The following is a 19792-nucleotide window of genomic DNA, read 5'->3' as shown; positions in this document are numbered from 1 at the left end:
CCCAGATGGTTCCCGAAGGAAAACACAAATAAAAAAAAAGACATCCCATTGGATACAACATAAAATATAAGGCAACCCGAAGGTTAACGCCCAAAAGACACAGGCCTACCCACAGGACCAGCCAAACGGAGACCTATCTTTCAAAAAAAAAAAAAAAAAAAACTGGGAAAGATCTCAAATAAATGACAAACAGGAGATAACCCCACATGTCTAATGAGGTGAACCATTCAAATTATCAGACTGAAAGTTCCCATATCTGTTAACGATAGGGTCATTCAATAACTGAAAAATATGTCTAAGCAACACGCTAAGGTGCGCAATCCTGTAACGAAAGGCACAACACTCCGGAACAATTACATGCATGGGGAACTGTAGAGGCCCACCCCAAGGCAGAAGACCTGGGACAATAGGGCACGAGCACAATCTCAAATAAATGTCTGGACTCTGCAGACAGACCATCGCTAACATTATCTGGAAGCGAAAATGTGCTGCAACCTCCAGGGGGGAAATACGCCACCCCATATGGAGGAACCATAAACTGGGTTACCCGCATGTGTAGAAGTATAAATTGGTAGGGAACTCGCCTCTTGGAGGACGGGGCCCCCAGAGGCGGATGGCTCAGCAGGCCCATGATTCCCCGAGCATGAGGAACCATGCCCTCTCATATGGCATACGGAACAAAACTGGTTGACATGTGGCTAATCCGGAGTCATCACCGGACACAGAATCTGAAAACCAAATAGTCTCGGTATCAGAATCCTCTGTAACTGAATCTGAAATGAGCACAGTTTCAGCATCAGAGAGTCCTCCCTAACTGGAAAGAGGAAATATCAATATGGACTCAAGTATGAAAACCAAAACGGCACCTGACACCCACAATGGCTGGGGCACTCACCACATCCTATGACCAGACCCCTGTGGACTAGAATATTCTCTTCATCACACGGTCAGAAATGCGGAACAGAACGACGCCCGAACACAAGGTGAACCGTACAGTCAATAAAAAGCGCACCCAACCAAAAGGCTGCCTCACTTCTAAAGGCCTCAAAGTTCCAACCACGAGCCTCCTCCTGGTGGCCAGGTTCTAAATTCCCAAAAGTAATGAATGCAGCTGTGGACTCTTTCCATTTACGAAACAAGGGATTATCTTTCTTTTTAAACAAAAATTCTGTCCCTTTAACATTATGCCTATACTTGGTGCTCCCCTGACAGTCCCGTTTTTTAAGTCCAACAACGCACAAGATTCCTGCAATACCTGACAAGGACCCAGAAATTCGGTCTTCATCGCCATAAATAAACTTTTCTCTAGAAGAAAATAATCATTCCAATTTGCTACTGAAGACTACAGCCATAGTCTTCATTCTTGAGCTATCATTCTCACACTAGATCACTAAAAAGGGACAGCAAACACCTTTAGATTTTTATATAAAAATGTTAAGATATGCAAAATTAGACTACTTTGCAATATATTTTAATTATTTAACCCCCTTTTTCAAGTGATTTAGCTCTGAAATGGAGCAATTTCTAATTCTCAGAAACTGAAATACCCCTGCAGATGTCTCAAGGTTAAGTGTGTTACAAATGTATCCCTAATTGGCTTTATCGAATGAAACCTGCTAAACTATGCATTTTATACTAATATTATAACTGTGCTTGCCTTGTGCTCTGTGGACTAAGCCCCAGATTGGCTAATCCAAATAAAGCAAAACATTTTATTGGATTTTGGCTATTGAAAAATAATTGTAGGAAAAAAGGACGTTAATATGTTTAAAAATGTTAAAACTTCGTTAATATGTTATTCTTATAGCAACAGAAATGTCTTGTAATTACAAGGTGTTTATTGTCCCTTTAATGGAAAAGAAAAAAAGCATGAAAGAAATTTGTCATAAGAAAATTCTAGCATAGGGCAACACAAGTATTTGCAAAAGTAATGCTCTAAATCAGGGGTGAGCAAGACGTCGATCTCAGTCTACCAGTGGACCGCGAGTGAATTTTGAGGCGACCAGCTGCCTTGCCTATATTATTTATTTCACAGGACACGCGCATGGTATATTTAGTAACTGCATAGACACTCCCATCAGTTCCTGAGAGAACCGCATAGCCACACCTATCAGTTCTTGTCACTGCATTCTATTCCAGCCGAACCTCTCTATTTGCATTTTGTGAAATCATTGGCGGATTGTGGGAGTGGGCGTGGACACCGAGTTAGAATTCTATCTGAGCTGGAGTGTAGATTCCCATAGGAGTGGTCCTAACCTAAACACTTCAATCAGACTGCCGAACCTCTATTTGCATTTTCTTTATTAGAGGATTGCGGGAATGGGCATGCACACTGACTTAGAATTCTATTTGAGCCAGAGTGTAGATTCCCATAGGAGCGGACCTGACCTAACCACTTTAATCAGACTGCTTAACCCGCACTGTTCCCCCAGTGCCACTGCCTTGCCTACAATACATTATTTGACAGGACACAAGCAACGGTATAAGACTGCTTAACCCGCACTGTTCCCCCAGTGCCACTGCCTTGCCTACATTATTTCACAGGCTTAAAGGGGCACTAAACCCATTTTTTTTTCTTTAATGATTCAGATAGAACGTGCAATTTTAAGCAACTTTCTAATTTACTCCTATTATCAATTTTTCTTCATTCTCTTGCCATCTTTATTTAAAAAGGAGGAATGTAAAGCTTAAGAACCGACCCATTTTTGGTTGAGAACCTGGGTTATGCTTGGTATTGGTGGATACAGTTAGCAAACCAATAAGCAAGCGCTATCCATGGTGCTGAACCTAAAATGGGCTGGCTCCTAAGCTTTAAATTCCTACTTTTTAAATAAAGATAGCAAGAGAATGAATACAAATTGATAGGAGGAGTAAATTAGAAAATTGATTAACATTGCATACTCTATCTTAATCATTAAAGAAAAAATGTGGGTTTAGTGTCCCTTTAAGCAAGTCTTATACTGTTGCTTGTGTCCTGTCAAATAATGTATTGTAGGCAAGGCAGTGGCAAAGAAGAAAAGCATTTATTAAAAACCCTAGATATAATCCTAGAATGAGGTTGGTATATCTAAAATACAGATCATCACAGGCAAAATATAAAATGAAAATTAAAATAAAAAATTAAAACGATGTAGGGACATCTCCCTATAAAGTCCACACAAAATAAAACCTCCTTATGAGTATCACTAGTAAGGCACCTTACTCATCCACTGCGTCGCATCAGTGTTATTCATCTTTCATGCAGTTGGAGTTTATTCCATTGGGTACTGAGTATGAGCCTGCCACTGATCGCTGCTGAAAACCGCTGCTGCGGTTGTGTACAATACACTGTGAATAACAAGTGCTAACATCAAGTGACAGCTGTTGCTACATATTGAATATGTTGTATCACTACGAAGTTACGCTATCGACCAAACAGTAGCTGTTCCTAACCTGGTCACGTGAACACCAACGGAACTGGACACGTTGTTAGGATACATCATGAACGATTTTTCTTTTGTTTTAAATTTCCATTTTAATTTTATATTTTGTCTGTAATCTGTATTTAAAATATACCAACCACGTTCTAGGATTATATTACAGTTTTGAATAAAAGCTTTTCTTCTTTGCTCATATACAGTACATATTTTGATTGGTGACATATACCCATAGAGGAGTTTTAATCACTTTTATTAAGTTACGCATTTGAGTATCATAGCTTTTGAGCGCCAGTTCACCCCTGTCTTTGTTTGTATACATACTGCATATTACACTTGGGAGGAGTGTAATTTTCAGAACTTTGTTTATGATACATTAACTAGCGCCTCCAACTATTTCTGTTTGTGAACATTCCAGCTGGCATTGGTCTGGTTGAGCATAAACTGGTCCAGGTGGCATTGGTCTGGCATATTGCAGCTGTTGGGCATGTATCCAATCTGTAGGCTAGCTAGTATATTTCCAAGATAGCATCTACTGCTGGCTCCTGTTTGTCTAATCTGTTATTTCATATTCAGGGAAGAGCTAACCTTATCAATAGTGCTAATTTGGAGCTTCTAAGTAAGTTTTAAAAAAGGTTTTATACTCTATTTTTAGATCAGTATCTGTGCACACCTTCTTTATAGTAGTGTCTATTACATGCATTTATATGAAAATTGGTGTATGCTGTCCTTTTAAGAAGCCTATGAGGAGAATGGGTGGGACTGCTTTCAATTTCACTGTCCAGCCAAAAGAGGAAAGGAAGGGGGAGGAGGAAAAGATGATACCAATATAGGATTATAAATCTTTTATTAAAAAAAATATATATATTTTTATTCCTGCTTTATTTGAAAAAGCAGGAATAAAAGCTTAAGAGCCGGCCCACTTTTGGTTCAGCACCTGAGTAGCGCTTGCTGATTGGTGGCAAAAATGTAGCCACTAATCAACAAGCGCTACCTAGTTTCTGAACAAAAATTGGTCCGGCTCCAAACCTTACATTTCGCTTTTTTCAAATAAAGATAGCAAGAGAATGAAAAAAAATGATAATAGGAGTAAATTAGAAAGTTGCTTAAACTTACATGCTCTATCTCAATCATAAAGGGGAAAAAATTGGGTTTATTTTCCCTTTTATGTCTGAAATTTACCAACACTTTAACACTCTGATCTGCCGCCCTTTCCCTGTCTTTCAGTGTCTCTTGCTTCCGAAATTAAGCTCAGTGTTGGTGTCTGTCTCTTGTATTCTGTCTCTCTGATGCTTTGTCTCTTTCTCTATTCAGAATGGTTCTAATGTAGGGGTTGCTAACAAAAAGGTTGGCACACAGTTATAGAAACAGCACTGGAGGGGTAATGGTTTTAGGAAGTAATTTTTAACTTTGTTACCGTATTTATTATTTTTCCCACTTCTCTCCTTTTTCTGAAAGAGCAAAGCACACATAAAAAGGAACCAGCTTGCCAATGTATGACTCCAGGCCCATATGACAATTAGTAGTGTTACAATAATTGACAGCTGTATGCATCACTACCCCTACCACTGCATCCTCCTAACCTACATGTCTCAATAACAAACTGAAACAAGGATTTATCAAAACTCCGCACAGAAACACACAACTTTTCCCATACCATCTAGTAATATATCACAGACTGTGCTCACTCTACTCCCGAACCTTCCAAAAAACCTATGCCCATCCCTGGCTGACCCATTCTCCACATACAGGATTAGCCCACTTCACTGCACAACACACTGTCACCATGCATGCTGAGTTCTGAGTGCAGAGGAGGACATCAACCTACGGCCTCCTCCTCCAGATACCAATTCTAGAGACCCCCTACATTGTAGCTGGGAAAGAAGAATGCAGTCACCAAAAACAAAACTGGCTGTGACCTCAACACTGCCTGTGACCCATTACAGCAAAAATGTACTTGTGCTAGGGGGACAAGTGAACCCTCATTTGAAAGGGCAGACACCCACTAGGATGCAACTAATCATCATTACAAATAGTAATTACAAGCCTCATTAAAACAATATCTAGTGTGGCAGGGGGATACAAACGAGATTGTAGGTAACAGAATCCAGCTGGAGTTCCGTAAAAGCAAACTTTATTTCCAAAAAATGCTTAAAATCAGCATAGGAAAAATGAAAGCAGTAAAAATCTGTTGCCGATAGACCAGGCCTAACGCGTTTCAGCTCCACAGAGCCATACTCCTAGACCTCTGATCTATTGCCATTGTAGCCACAATATATATGTGTTCAATCAACATAAAAAACGTGTGCCAACACCGATTACGGTCTTCTTGCATATTAATGTGTATTAAAGTTATCATATATGTATAACATTGTATAAAGCTAAAACAAAAAGTACTACGCCAAAGCTTCCATATAATAGGCTTCAATACAATATGCACACAATTGCTTCAATAATAACTTATACGTCCAGTCAAGAATAGAACCACACTCAGCACTTAAAATACAATGTAGCAAGACTGGACAAAGCTGTATATCACGTTCCCCCTGGTACTCTTAACTTAATTAGCACACGAGAAAAGGAGAAAACAACCGCTCTTTACCATCCTGCATCCAGCCTTCTGCTATAAGGATATTCCACATGCCTCACAGGAAACCATTCAGGTTAGGCAGATAGCGTTACTCACTTAGTCTTCAGCCGGTCATGTGATCTGTAATCAGTCTTCAGCTGGTGTATACGGATCTATCTTTTAGGCGTATGAACTTAAGAGCCACTGTTAAACTCAAAGAAGAAAGAGTTCCTCCACTCACAGAAAAATACAAAACCAGTGAGTCTTCTTATAGAGTAAACTAAATCAGACATGAAAACCGGTCTGACGCGTTTCAGCTGCATTACATGCCATACTCAGACCCTAATGGCATTATGCTCTAAGGCTGCTTAAATAGCCCTGCCTCTACAGGTGCTTCTGCAGAATATTAACTCTTACGCTCCTGAGCAACTCTAATAGCATTAATTTTATAGCTAATGTATATACTAATTTCATATAACAAATTATACTTCTTGATCTCTGAACAACCTTTGATTGTTTATGCAAACATATCCTATTATATAAAAGGCGAAGTGTTTGTCCGAAGCGGTCATGTGCAGTAGAGACCGCACGAGGATAAACACACCTGGACTTACCTGACAATACATGCTGTTTGCGGTGAAACTGGGCGTGGCCGGACAGGGGTATGGGCGTGGTCGGGCACGGTCAGTGCGACAGAGAGAAATAGAAAGAGAGGGGGAGAGAGAGAGAGCGCGCAAACGAGAGGGGGAGAGAGAGAGAGCGCGCAAACGAGAGGGGGGAAGAGAGAGAGCGCGCAAACGAGAGGGGGGAAGAGAGAGAGCGCGCAAACGAGAGGGGGGAAGAGAGAGAGCGCGCAAACGAGAGGGGGGAGAGAGAGCGCGCAAACGAGAGGGGGGAGAGAGAGCGCGCAAACGAGAGGGGGGAGAGAGAGCGCGCAAACGAGAGGGGGGAGAGAGAGCGCGCAAACGAGAGGGGGGAGAGAGAGCGCGCAAACGAGAGGGGGGAGAGAGAGCGCGCAAACGAGAGGGGGGAGAGAGAGCGCGCAAACGAGAGGGGGGAGAGAGAGCGCGCAAACGAGAGGGGGGAGAGAGAGCGCGCAAACGAGAGGGGGGAGAGAGAGCGCGCAAACGAGAGGGGGGAGAGAGAGCGCGCAAACGAGAGGGGGGAGAGAGAGCGCGCAAATGAGAGAGAGCAAAAGAGAGAGAGCAAAAGAGAGAGAGCAAAAGAGAGCAAGAGCAAGAGAGAGAGAGAGAGCGCAAGAGAGAGAGAGAGAGAGAGCGAGAGCAAGAGAGAGAGAGAGAGCGAGAGGTAGAGAGTGCAAAAGAGAGGTGGAGAGAGCGCAAAAAGAGAGGGGAGAGACCACTGTACTGCAAAAAATGGCCCGTGTGAACGTGCTTTAGGACTAGTAGTGTATAATAAAATAAATAAGTAAACCAAAACTTAAACATTATATAGGACCAAAACATTTCAGTAATGGGTCTCCTTGTGACATCATCGATAATACACAAATAATAAATCAGGATTAACAAAAACGATAATGCATTTTCTAACATTTCTGCAGACCTTTTTTGGAGGATCTCAAATTTAAACATAACACAAATTAGCAGTATTGATATGAAACAGTATTGCAACATTTCTTAAGTGTAATTTAAACTCGACATAGCACAAATAAGCAATATTAATTTGAAACAATATTGCAAATTATTTTATCTGTAATTCCTAACTCATTATTAGGTGATAGTCACCAATAGGGAGACCCCCTCTATGGCGCTCCACACAAAACTACTAACATCTTGATTATACACTGAGATAAAATGCTTGGCTAGAGCCGAACAGGGGTTGTTATTCTTTATATAAGAGAGATGTTCCCTTATGCTAGTTCTTTCATCCCTTGTCATCATTCCAACATACTGACCCCCACAAAGGGAGCATTTTATCAAGTAAATGACAAATTCTCTATTGCATTTTAAGCTTCTCTTAATCTCATAGGTTTCCCTAGTGTTGTGTAACCTACATTTTTTAGAAACTCTAGCCTATTCACATGCCTTACATCTTGTACTGTTACATTTGAAGAATCCAAATCAGCCATGAACTCTTATGACCTTTATCTGCCCTTTTCAACATACTTGGGGACAAAAGACCACTCAAAGTTTTGCCTTTTGAGTACACAAATCTGCAACCAGTCTCTACCACTGGCTTTAGAGATATGTCTTTATATAGTAAAAAGAAAATATTTTTTTACAATATTGCAAACATCATAGTATTGGTTGTCTCGCCTTCTGTGAGAAGGTTTAATCGGGAGTAGGAAATTTATATCTCGTGCTTCAGTACAGTGCAATAGTTTTCCTGGAGCGAAGTCTGGGTTGCAAAGAATGGGAGCGAGTGGCAAATGTAGAGTGGAGAGGTGAGGGTATGTTTTAAGAGTAGTTTTCCAAACTTCGAAGGTTTCTAAAATAATGTAGTTTGTAGAACAATTTAGACTATTTTGAGGGTTCTCCACCCAGCAGTAACAGCCCAGTTGCGGGATTTGTGTAATATGTTCCAATTGAGCCCATTGTTTATTGTGTATCTCACCAAAGGAACACCAGTCTATAATTATATTTAGGAAGACAGCATTACGGTATGCATCCAAGTTAGGAACCCCTAGTCCCCCTTGTAGCGGGTGCAAGTATAAAGCGTGTGTTTGGAAATTCGAGGCATTTTTTTTCAAATGTAAGAATTGATTGTGGCTTGTAATTTGAGTATATAGTTGTTGGGCAGTAGTATGGGGAGAGTTTGTAGCGTGTACAAAATCTTTGATAAGAGACATTTTTACCATCCCAATTCTCCCTATCCAAGAGATTGTTTTAGGGAGCCATCGTGACATTTGGGATGTAAGATCTTTTAGCAAGGTTTCGTAGTTTAGTTGTTGTAGTTTATTAAGGTTAGGTGAAGGTTGGACCCCCAAATATTTAAAAGCATGTGTTCTAAATGTAAATCCAGTATTCTTTTAAAATTTTACAGGCTGCAGTAATAGAAGTTGTGGGGATGTAAATGTCATTAATAGGTCGTTGGCTAATAGAGCTAACCTATATTCTGGCTTTGCAATAAGGAATCCTTTTATATCGGGAGAGTGGCGTAGTTTTTAAGCTAGGACTTCCATAGAGAGGACAAAGAGTAAAGGTGAAAGAGGGCAGCCCTGTCTAGTACCATTGTAAATAGGGAAGGGGTCTGATAAAAGGCCATTTAATTTGACTTTAGCAGTGGGAAGCGTGTACAACACTAATATTTTTTAAATAAATTTGTCCGGGAAACTCAATTTTTGAAGGGTACATTTAAGGAAGGACCAGCCTAAACGATCAAAACCCTTTTCGACATCTGTAGAGGAAAACAGTGATGGGGTGTTGTGCGAGTCCACGTATTCTAGTAAGTGCAATATTTTGAACTGTATTGTCCATAGCCTCAATTTTGTATGAACCCGGTTTGTTCATTGTGGATCAAGTGAGGTAAGATAGGGTTTAAGGGGTTTGCAAAAATTTTAGCATACAATTTTAAATCTACATTAAGAAGGGATATGGGACAAAAAATTGAAGGTGTATCTGCAGGTTTTCCAGGCTTAGGTAGCACTGTTACATGCGTTTCAAGCACGGTGGAGGGATCAGCCAAATTAAATAGTGCTAATAAATAGGGTGAAAGGATTGATTTCTAAAATTTGTAATTAAAAAAAAAAAAAAAAAGAAAAAAAAAAAAAAAAAAAAAAAAAAGTACTAAAACCATCCTGCCCTGGGCTTTTACTTTTTTTTTTTTTTTTTTTAATGAAGATATAGCATCCTCCAGCTTTTGAGGAGTTATTGGTAATTTAAGAGGTACTATAAGTTCAGAATTTACTTGAGGCAGGTTTATATAATCAAGATAATCTTAACATTTTTGACGGCGTTCAGTTTGGTTTCCATTAGGAAAAAGATTGTAATAATATTTGTTAAAGGCATTTGCTATAGATTTAGAGTTTGTTTGTTGGTCGTGCTCTAAATTTTTTAAATTATGGACAAATGAGGAAGAGTTTCTGCGTTTTAATGCTCTAGCAAGAATCTTGCCAGGCTTATTACCTTGTGAATAATATTTTTGGCGTAGAAGGAAAGCTACACTTTGTGCTTTAATGTCCTAAAGGTCATTAAGCTGCTCTCTGGCTTGTTTTAAATTTTCTTTAATATTTACATGGATGCCGTTTGTGAGAGTAATCTAATTTCAATATATTTTGAAAGAGTTCAATATATTTTTGTTTATTTTGCTTGTTTTTGATAGTTTTGTGTTTAATAAGGATTCCTCTAATACAACATTTATGCACCTACCAAAGGGTACAGGGTGTGGTATTTGGCGTATCATTAAGCAAAGTATTCAGAGAGATTTTTTTTCTATATCCAATTTTATTAAAAGGGTCAGATATGTCCGTATTTATGATAAGAATCTAAGTAGTGCTCTCCAAATAATATATCAGCTTATGGCAGGGTTATAACACAATACAAATAATAGTTATCCTTAAAAATAGAAACCATTAACTAACATGCATCTACTAGAAACCATACAATTAATATAAATACCTGAATTCTTTTATTTAGTTAATATCCATGAACATTTTGAAATATATTTGTAATACCAGAATATGAAACACTATTATACACGTTAAAACCAACTATTAAGATATGCTATCCTTCTTACAAAACCTAGTAAAATTTGCCTTTAAAAATCAGCCTTATTTACAAATAGCCTTTCATTCATTTAACACAATGGGACTAAAACCTTTAAACTCTTAACATCCAAGTAATACAATCCTAACAGTGCTTATAAACAATAGGATAATATATATTCTGCTATTTGACTGCAATTTATCCTAATACAATATTGATTTAAAACATCAGAACTTGCACAGATAACCAATTTAAAATTTGGGATTAGTTTAACAACACATAGGCTATGAAATGGTAGCTTAAAATCCAAACTGCTCTTTTTAATCTTTCAACTGTACTTTAAACTGCAGTGACTTATAATGTAACTATAGTCTTACCAATAACCTTGTATACTTTACCAAATAAACCAATCAATATCCAGTTTCCAATGTTTCTCAACAGATTCAATTTCACCTCAGAATTTCAAAATTGGGGATATCTGCATATGGAGTCTAAGAGTAGCTGTGTGCTTTAATAATAACCACAGTAGGTATTCCTCCAGGATTAGCCAGCAGCCTCTTCTCAGTCTCTATGCTTGTGGTTAAATCATCTGATTTCACCCCTCCCCTTTCTTGATCATTATCTATCATTGGTGAGTATTGGAAACACCCAACGGAAGCCTTGTCTCGGATTGGCTCTTTGCAACTGAACATGGATTGGTTAATCTTGGAATGTATGTTGTCAAGGAAATGCATCCTTGCAACATCCAATCATCTCATGGCTGCAATTCTCGCATCATAACACTGGGTGGCAGCAGACATACAGACAAAACAAATTCACCTTTAACATTTCTAAGCATTTTTAACAAGTTAGTTATTCTCATAAAATGGTTATTTAATCAGACCACAACTCTCTGCATTAATCACATATAACCCCAATTATAGATGGGTAGTATTAGATCATTTTTCTGATACCAAATATGTTATATTATTAACATTGTATTATATTAAAGCAATTTAATATTGCTAATTATTTTGAAATTTATGGCATTTATATATCGAATATGTTTTCAGATAATATAGTATGCTCTATGTCTCCCACAATTCTTGCATGCAGGAATTTTGCTCATGGTCCACCATATTTCACGTTTCTAATAAATTCTGGATATATGAATCCTTTTCATGCAGATCTGAAATTATATGTCTGTGTTAATTTTCAGCTTCTTGTGGTTATACAATTGCATAATTTAGCATATTGAGTGTGGGAGATCTCTTGGAAACAATCCATTTGATAAGAGGGAGGGGGTTGTATCTTTTTAGTGTCCATTTTCAGCTTTTAGAAGGTAAATTAATTATTTGATGTACACATCCACAGACTTATTAAATAAAGACAAACATACTTGTATATATTATTTCAAATACCTTGACAGATAGTATTTTTTAATCTAATCTCAAATGTGGTGAGCTAAGAGGAATAGAAGACCAGTGAAAGGTACTACTTTGCTGCCAAATGGTCTGACCAGCTAGTAGGTAGTATAGGAGATTCCTTCAGGTTTATTAAAAAAAAGAGAGGTGGTCTGCTATTATAAAATCTATTCTTGAATATGTGGAATTAGGATTGGAGAAAAACGTGTAATCTTTTTTGTTAGGAGTAAGGTGCCTCCATGTATCATGCAGGGTTAGGAGAGAAAGGTTATCCCATATAGATTGCTGTAAAATTTGAATGCTGGAGTTTGAGCTATCAATGTTTGGCTCTAAAGGGAAGTATCCTGACAATAATAGAGGTCCATTGGGAAAGGTTATGGCTATATCCGTAATACTTTGGAAAAAAGCAGCTTGGTGGGTGTTAGGTGCATACATGTTTAAAAGAGTGATTGGTTTCCCAAATAAAATACCATGAATGCCTAAATATCTGCCTTCTTTATGGAGAAGATCGAAGGAAATAGATTTATGAAGTAAAATGCTTACTCCATTTGTTTTCCTTTTTGGAATTACTATAGTGAAAGTGGGTGGGGTAGTGTGAAGAGAAATATTTGGGTTCATGTCCACATTTAAAAACATAATTTATGTAAGAACTTACCTGATAAATTCATTTCTTTCATATTGGCAAGAGTCCATGAGCTAGTGACATATGGGATATACAATCCTACCAGGAGGGGCAAAGTTTCCCAAACCTCAAAATGCCTATAAATACACCCCTCACCACACCCACAATTCAGTTTAACGAATAGCCAAGCAGTGGGGTGATAAAGAAAGGAGTAGAAAGCATCAACAAAAGAAATTTGGAAAAAATTGTGCTTTATACAAAAAATCATAACCACCATAAAAAGGGTGGGCCTCATGGACTCTTGCCAATATGAAAGAAATTAATTTATCAGGTAAGTTCTTACATAAATTATGTTTTCTTTCATGTAATTGGCAAGAGTCCATGAGCTAGTGACATATGGGATATCAATACCCAAGATGTGGAGTCTTCCACTCAAGAGTCACTAGAGGGGGAGGGAATAAAAATAAAAACAGCCAGATTTTGCTGAAAAAATTTATCCACAACCCAAAAAAATAAGTTTATTTTCATTTTTGAAAGAAAAATATTTAAATCAAAAGCAGAAGAATCAAACTGAAACAGGTGCCTGAAGAACTTTTCTACCAAAAACTGCTTCCGAAGAAGCAAATACATCAAAACGGTAGAATTTAGTAAATGTATGCAAAGAGGACCAAGTCGCCGCTTTGCAAATCTGATCAACTGAAGGTTCATTCTTAAAAGCCCATGAAGTGGAGACTGATCTAGTAGAATGAGCTGTAATTCTCTGAGGCGGGGCCTGACCAGACTCCAAATAAGCTTGATGAATCAAAAGTTTCAACCAAGAAGCCAAGGAAACAGCAGAAGTCTTCTGACCTTTCCTAGGACCAGAAAATAAAACAAATAGACTGGAAGTCTTCCTGAAATCTTTAGTAGCTTCCACATAATATTTCAAAGCTCTTACCACATCCAAAGAATGTAAGGATCTCTCCAAAGAATTCTTAGGATTAGGACACAAGGAAGGGACAACAATTTCTCTACTAATGTTGTTAGAATTCACAACCTTAGGTAAAAATTGAAAAGAAGTCCGCAAAACTGCCTTATCCTGATGAAAAATCAGAAAAGGAAACTCACAAGAAAGAGCAGATAGCTCAGAAACTCTTCTAGCAGAAGAGATAGCCAAAAGGAACAACACTTTCCAATAAAGTAGTTTAATGTCCAAAGAATGCATAGGTTCAAATGGAGGAGACTGTAAAGCCTTCAGAACCAAATTAAGACTCCAAGGAAGAGAAATGGATTTAATGACAGGCTTAATATGAATTAAAGCCTGTACAAAACAGTGAATATCAGGAAGTATAGCAATCTTTCTGTGAAATAAAACAGAAAGAGCAGAGATTTGTCCTTTCAAGGAACTTGCAGACAAACCCTTATCCAAACCATCCTGAAGGAACTGTAAATTCTAAAAGAATGCCAGGAGAATTTATGAGAAGAACACCATGAAATGTAAGTCTTCCAAACTCTATAATAAATCTTTCTAGAGACAGATTTACGAGCTTGTAACATAGTATTAATCACCGAGTCAGAGAAACCTCTATGACTTAGAACTAAGCGTTCAATTTCCATACCTTCAAATTTAATGATTTGAGATCCTGATGGAAAAAACGGACCTTGAGATAGTAGGTCCGGCCGTAACGGAAGTGGCCAAGGCGGGCAACTGGACGTCCGAACCAGATCCGCATACCAAAACCTGTGTGGCCATGCTGGAGCCACCAGCAACACAAAAGACTGTTCCATGATGATTTTGGAAACCACTCTTGGAAGGAGAACTAGAGGCGGGAAGATGTAAGCAGGTTGATAACACCAAGGAAGTGTCAGCGCATCCACCGGAACATCCCTGGACCTGGACAGGTATCTGGGAAGTTTCTTGTTTAGATGAGAGGCCATGAGATCTATCTCTGGAAGCCCCCACATCTGACCAATCTGAGAAAACACATCTGGATGGAGAGACCACTCTCCTGGATGTAAAGTCTGGCGGCTGAGATAATCCGCCTCCCAATTGTCTACACCTGGGATATGTACCGCAGAGATTAGACAGGAGCTGGATTCCGCCCAGGCAAGTATCCGAGATACTTCTTTCATAGCTTGGGGACTGTGAGTCCCACCCTGATGTTTGACATAAGCCACAGTTGTGATATTGTCTGTCTGAAAACAAATGAACGGTTCTCTCTTTAGCAGAGGCCAGAACTGAAGATCCCTGAGAATTGTACGGAGTTCTAAAATATTTATTTGTAATCTCGCCTCTTGAGATTTCCAAACCCCTTGGCTGTCAGAGATCCCCAAACAGCTCCCAAACTGAAAGACTCGCATCTGTTGTGATCACAGTCCAGGTTGGGCGAACAAAAGAAGCCCCTTGAACCAAACAATGGTGATCCACCATGTCAGATAGTGTCGAACATTGGGATTCAAGGATATTAATTAATTGTGATATCTTTGTATAATCCCTGCACCATTGATTCAGCATACAAAGCTATAGAGGTCTCATGTGAAAACGAGCAAAGGGGATCGCGTCCGATGCTGCAGTCATGAGACCTAAAACTTCCATGCACATAGCCACTGAAGGGAATGACTGAGACTGGAGGTGCCGGCATGCTGCAACCAATTTTAAACGTCTCTTGTCTGTTAGAGACAGAGTCAAGGACACAAACTATCTGGAAGCCTAAAAAGGTGGCCCTTGTCTGAGGAATCAAGAAACTTTTGGTACATTGATCCTCCAACCATGTTTCCAAAGAAACAACACTCGTTGATTTGTGTGAGAATCTGCAGTACGTAAAGATTGAGCTAGTACCAAGATATCGTCCAAATAAGGAAACACCGCAATACCCTGTTCTCTGATTACAGATAGTAGGGCACCCAGAACCTTTCAAAAGATTCTTGGAGCTGTTGCTAGGCCAAATAGAAGAGCAACAAATTGGTAATGCTTGTCTAGAAAAGAGAATCTCAGAAACTGAAAGTGTTCTGGATGAATCAGAATATGAAGGTATGCATCCTGCAAGTCTATTGTGGACATATAATGTCCTCGCTGAACAAAAGGCAGAATAATCCTTATAGTTACCATCTTGAAAGTTGGTACGCTTACATTAAACGATTCAAAATTTTTAGATCCAGAACTGGTCTGAATAAATTTTCTTTCTTTGGTACAATGAATAGGTTTGAATAAAACCCCAAACCTTGTTCCTGAGGAGGAACTGGCATGATTACCCCTGAAGACTCCAGGTCTGAAACACACTTCAGAAAAGCCTGAGCTTTTTACAGGGATGCGCGAGAGAAAAAAAATCTTCTCACAGGAGGTCTTACTTTGAATCCTATTCGATACCCTTGAGAGACAATGCTCTGAATCCAATGATTTTGGACAGATTTTATCCAAAAATCCTTGAAAAACCTTAATCTGCCCCCTACCAGCTGAGCTGGCATGAGGGCCGCACCTTCATGCGGATTTAGGGGCTGACTTTGGTTTCCTAAATGGCTTGGATTTATTCCAATTTGAGGAAGGCTTCCAATTAGAAGCAGATTCCTTGGGGGAAAGATTGAGTTTTTGTTTCTTATTCTGACGAAAGGAACGAAAACAGTTAGAAGCCTTAGATTTACCCTTAGGTTTTTTTATCTTGAGGCAAAAAAACTCCTTTTCCCCCCAGTGATAGTTGAAATAATAGAATCCAACTGAGAACCAAATAAATTATTACCTTGGAAAGAAAGAGATAGTAATCTAGATTTAGATGTCATATCAGCATTCCAAGATTTAAGCCATAAAGCTCTTCTAGCTAATACAGCTAAAGACATGAATCTAACATCAATTTTGATTATATCAAAAATGGCATCACAAATAAAATGATTAGCATGTTGCAGTAAGCAAACAACGCTAGATATGTCAGAATCCAATTCGTGTTGCGCTAAATTTTCCAACCAGAATGTTGATGCAGCCGCAACATCAGCCAAAGAAATAGCAGGTCTGAGAAGATGACCTGAATATAAATAGGCCTTCCTTAGATAAGATTCAAGCTTCCTATCTAAAGGATCCTTAAAGGAAGTGCTATCTTCCATCGGAATAGTGGTACGTTTAGCAAGAGTAGAAATAGCCCCATTAACTTTGGGGATTTTTTCCCAAAAACTCTATAGATTTTGCTGGTAAAAGGATACAATTTTTAAACCTTGAAGAAGGAATAAAAGAAGTACCTGGCTTATTCCATTCCCTAGAAATCATATCAGAAATAGCCTCAGGAATTGGAAAAACCCCTGGGGAAACCACAGGAGGTTTAAAAACAGCATTTAAACGTTTATTAGACTGAACGTCAATAGGACTGGTTACCTCAATATCCAAAGTAATTAAAGTAAATAAATAAGTAGATTTGTCAGTGTCAATGTCTGAGGAAGGATCTTCTGTTTCAGATAGATCCTCATCAGAAGAGGATGAGTTATGTTGTTCGTCATTTGAAATTTCATCAGCTAAATGAGAAGTTTAAAAAGACCTTTTACATTTATTAGAAGGTGGAAATGCAGACAAAGCCTTCATAATAGAATCAGAAACAAATTCTTTAAAATTTACAGGTATATCATGCACATTAGAAGTTGAAGGAACTGCAACTGGCAATATACTATTACTGATAGAAACACTATCTGCATGTAAAAGTTTATCATGACAACTATTACAAATGACATTCGGTGGAATCATTTCTACAACTTTACAACAAATGCACTTAGCGTTGGTAGAACCGATGTCAGGCAGCAATGTTCCAGCAGAAACTACATATAAAGCAAAATTATCTATTTCCTTATATGACAGTTTCAGGAATGGGAAAAAATGCAATAGCATAGGCCTCTGAAAGCAAAAAGCAAGAGGCAAACTAACAAGGGGTATTGAAATAATGAAAAAAGTTTGACGCCAAGTATGACACACAACCTAACGTAAACTCTTTTTTGGCGCCAAAAATGACCGGAAATGACACACTTGCGTCACTAATGACTCCGCCATGTGAAAAGTCTCAGCGTCACATATGACGCCGGAAATGACGAAGTTGCATCATAAACGTACCTTTTTGCGCCAAAAAAAATTGCGCCAAGAATGACGCAATAAAGTTTAGCATTTGACGCACCCGCGGGCCTAATACCCGCAATTTGCAAAAAGTAGTCAATTGAGAAAGACTAAACCCCAGGTAAAAAATAAATTTCTTAAAAATGTTTACATTCCCAAATATGAAACTGACAGTCTGCAGAAGGAAATACATGAACCTGACTCATGGCAAATATAAGTACAATACATATATTTAGAACTTTATATAAATGCATAAAGTGCCAAACCATAGCTGAAAGTGTCTTAAGTAATGAAAACATACTTACCAAAAGACACCCATCCACATATAGCAGATAGCCAAACCAGTACTAAAACAGTTATTAGTAGAGGTAATGGTAAATTGAGAGTATATTGTCGATCTGAAAAGGGAGGTAGGAGATGAATCTCTACGACCGATAACAGAGAACCTATGAAGTAGACTCCCGTTAGGGAAATAATCGTATTCAAAGAAGTGATACTCCCTTCACATCCCTCTGACATTCGCTGTACTCAGAGGAATCGGGCTTCAACAATGCTGAGAAGCGCATATCAACGTAGAAATCTTAGCACAAACTTACTTCACCACCTCCATAGGAGGCAAAGTTTGTAAAACGGAATTGTGGGTGTAGTGAGGGGTGTATTCATAGGCATTTTGAGGTTTGGGAAACTTTGCCCCTCCTGGTAGGATTGTATATCCCATATGTCACTAGCTCATGGACTCGTGCCAATTACATGAAAGAAATGTGTTTCCTGCAAAAACAGAATACTACCATTTTTAAGTGAGAAATCATAGAGCGCTTTCGACCTTTTATACGGCGAATTAAAATACTTGACATTCTGTATTATCAAAGTAAACCTTTGGTCTTTAAGTTAAGTAGCCATATTTGTGGAGACCTATGCGGAACCTGTAGTGCCAGTAACCCAGCTTTATTATTACAATAAATATTATTTGGAAGTGATTCTCAACAAACAACTTTACCATATAATTTTCTAAAAACTCCTTAAGGGAGCCAAAAGTTAAAATAATAAAAAAATTAAGAATTGAATACCTATGACATAAAAAACTGACCCTAGACCGTCGCTCATGAGCAGTGGTAACTAATACGGGGTCGTTTACCGACTAGGAATACATTTCCTATCATAACGGTGTAAACCGCTTATGAGTAAACATACATGACTAAGGAGTATTTTACAGCATTTTAAGAAGCATGAGCTAAAAAGAAAAAAAAAAAAAAAAAACGTTCCCATTACAAGTTAAATATCATTAACAAAAGACAAACATAGTCAGAAAGATCTCACCCAGTGTCCTTCTGGCTTGTCTGAGACCCTTTTTGTTTCTTTGAAGATTATGTATGCCATAGTTGGCGTTGGGATTTGGGTGCTATGAATGTCAGAGAATCTTTTGGGTTTCTAATAGATGTGGTGGGTTGCGATGACGTTAGGGGTGATAGTTGTAATTCCCCACATATGGACTCAATCTCATCTGGATCCTTACACACTAATATTTTCCTTTCCCAAGTGATTTGTAGGAAGCGCCATCTGTATAAGATCTTTTTCTGATGGAGAAGTGAAATAAGTGGAGCAAATTCTCTGCGTCTTTGAAGTGTCCTCTGTGAAAGGTCGTCAAAGACAGAAATTGATAATCCTTGGAAGATTAGAGGAGAGTGGTTCTGAGCAAGCTTCATTATGTTTTCCTTTTCTTGGTAGTCTTCAAACCTGATAATGATGTCCCGCGGCGGTATCCCTTCCTTGGGTTTAGGCCGTAATGCCCTGTGATATCTGTTGAGAGTGATGGGTGAACAAGTGGAGGATCCTGCTAGGAACTTGCAGAGTTCCTGCAGATATGTATGAAGATTGCCTGTTGAAACAACCTCTGGAATGCCTCAGAGTCTAATGTTATTTCTGCGACTCCTATTCTCGATATCCTCCAGTTTGTCCTGTAACTGACAAATCACATTATCTTGAGCGTTGACATGTTGTTGGATGGTGGCTATGTCAGATTTTGGTTTCCATATCCTCTTCCAGGGTTTCCACTCTGTCT

General features: G+C 38.6%; 1 protein-coding gene across 5 annotated transcripts in view; it reads right to left on the bottom strand.

Annotated features, from left to right (window-relative positions):
• Positions 1-19792, bottom strand: part of EPHX1 (epoxide hydrolase 1) — a 336659-nt gene that overhangs the window by 275344 nt on the left and 41523 nt on the right. Inside the window, exon 1 of one of the 5 annotated variants that reach the window (XM_053712613.1) lies at positions 6103-6254. The exons of 3 other annotated variants lie outside the window; for them this stretch is intronic. Coding sequence is in view for 1 of the 2 variants with exons in the window: in XM_053712611.1 (XP_053568586.1) it covers positions 6019-6058 (40 nt within the window). In the remaining variant the exon portion in view is untranslated. Of the gene's footprint in view, positions 1-6018; positions 6255-19792 lie in introns of those variants that run through there. One more of the 5 variants, XM_053712611.1, reaches the window with a different exon arrangement.

Source organism: Bombina bombina, chromosome 4, assembly GCF_027579735.1.
Source record: "Bombina bombina isolate aBomBom1 chromosome 4, aBomBom1.pri, whole genome shotgun sequence".
NCBI lineage: Eukaryota > Metazoa > Chordata > Amphibia > Anura > Bombinatoridae > Bombina > Bombina bombina.
Note: the sequence above shows the minus strand (reverse complement) of the source record. Positions and strands in the feature narration are given on the sequence as shown.